General features: G+C 40.2%; 1 protein-coding gene across 1 annotated transcript; it reads left to right on the top strand.

Moving 5' to 3' along the window:
* Window positions 1-401: 401 nt before the first annotated feature.
* Window positions 402-807, top strand: LOC121940874 (dehydrogenase/reductase SDR family member on chromosome X-like; the record flags this gene model as incomplete). Its single annotated transcript, XM_042483555.1, has 2 exons — window positions 402-503; window positions 600-807. Coding segments are annotated over 2 exons (310 nt in total), but the record flags the coding sequence as incomplete, so codon positions are not given.
* Window positions 808-1,012: the final 205 nt, after the last annotated feature.

Below are 1,012 nucleotides of genomic sequence, written 5' to 3'. Positions count from 1 at the left end.
TGTAGTTTTCTTGAGTCACTCAGGGAGTCTCATTGGGAAAAAAAACAAAAAAATGCCTGATTGCATGATTTGTTTGTTTTTTTTTGTTTTTTTGGTGATTTTTCGATTTTTTTTTTAGATTTTGTGGTATTTTTTTATTCCTCTAAAATCTGCAAAATTTGACACCAATTTTTTTTTTCTCTCTCAAAAATATTTCTGGTTATTTCTTTGTTGAAAAAAAACTGCAGACTTACCAAAATAAAAATCACCCTTAGGCCTATTTTTATTATTTATTTTTTTTTTTTTTTTTTTAACACAGCAGTGACACCAAAAAAAAAAAACTGCGCTTCAAAATGAAAGCTCTACGCTGCAAATTAACTGCACTTTTTGAAAGCATTTTTTTTCCTGCTTTCTGTTGACAGTCGAGTTTGTCTTCCTGGACCTGACGTCTCTAAAATCAGTGAGACACTTTGCACAGACGTTTAAAAACAGAGGTCTCCCGCTGCACGTGCTGGTCAACAACGGTAGGCTGCAGAGATTCTCACGCACGATGCACGAAGGATCGCAAACGCTAACTCTAAAAACACGTGTCTCTGTCTCCTGCCGCCGTCCTGTTGAAGCTGGAACCATGATGGTCCCCGAGATGAAGACGGAGGACGGCTTTGAGTTCCACTTCGGGCTCAACTACCTGGGCCACTTCCTGCTGACCAACCTGCTGCTGGACACGCTGAAGCAGTCGGGACGCCGCGGACGCTGCTCCAGGATCGTCAACATGTCCTCTGCCACTCACTACGCCGGAGTCCTGCACATGCACGACCTAAACAGACGGTGAGACATCAGCCGAGCTGCCAAATGATTTTATATTCAAAAGTTAGAGAAAAGGATCGTTGATTTGCAAGGATTTTAGGATTTTTCTAGGATTTTAGGACATTTCTACGATTTAAAGATGTTTCTAGGATTTTAGGTCGTTTCTAGGATTTTAGGGCATTTCTAGGATTTTAGGACATTTTTACGATTTAAAGACGATTCTAGG

This window comes from Plectropomus leopardus, unplaced genomic scaffold (genome assembly GCF_008729295.1).
Source record: "Plectropomus leopardus isolate mb unplaced genomic scaffold, YSFRI_Pleo_2.0 unplaced_scaffold9689, whole genome shotgun sequence".
Classification (NCBI taxonomy): domain Eukaryota; kingdom Metazoa; phylum Chordata; class Actinopteri; order Perciformes; family Serranidae; genus Plectropomus; species Plectropomus leopardus.
The sequence above is the reverse complement of the archived record's forward strand: the minus strand, read 5'-3'. Positions and strand labels throughout refer to the sequence as shown.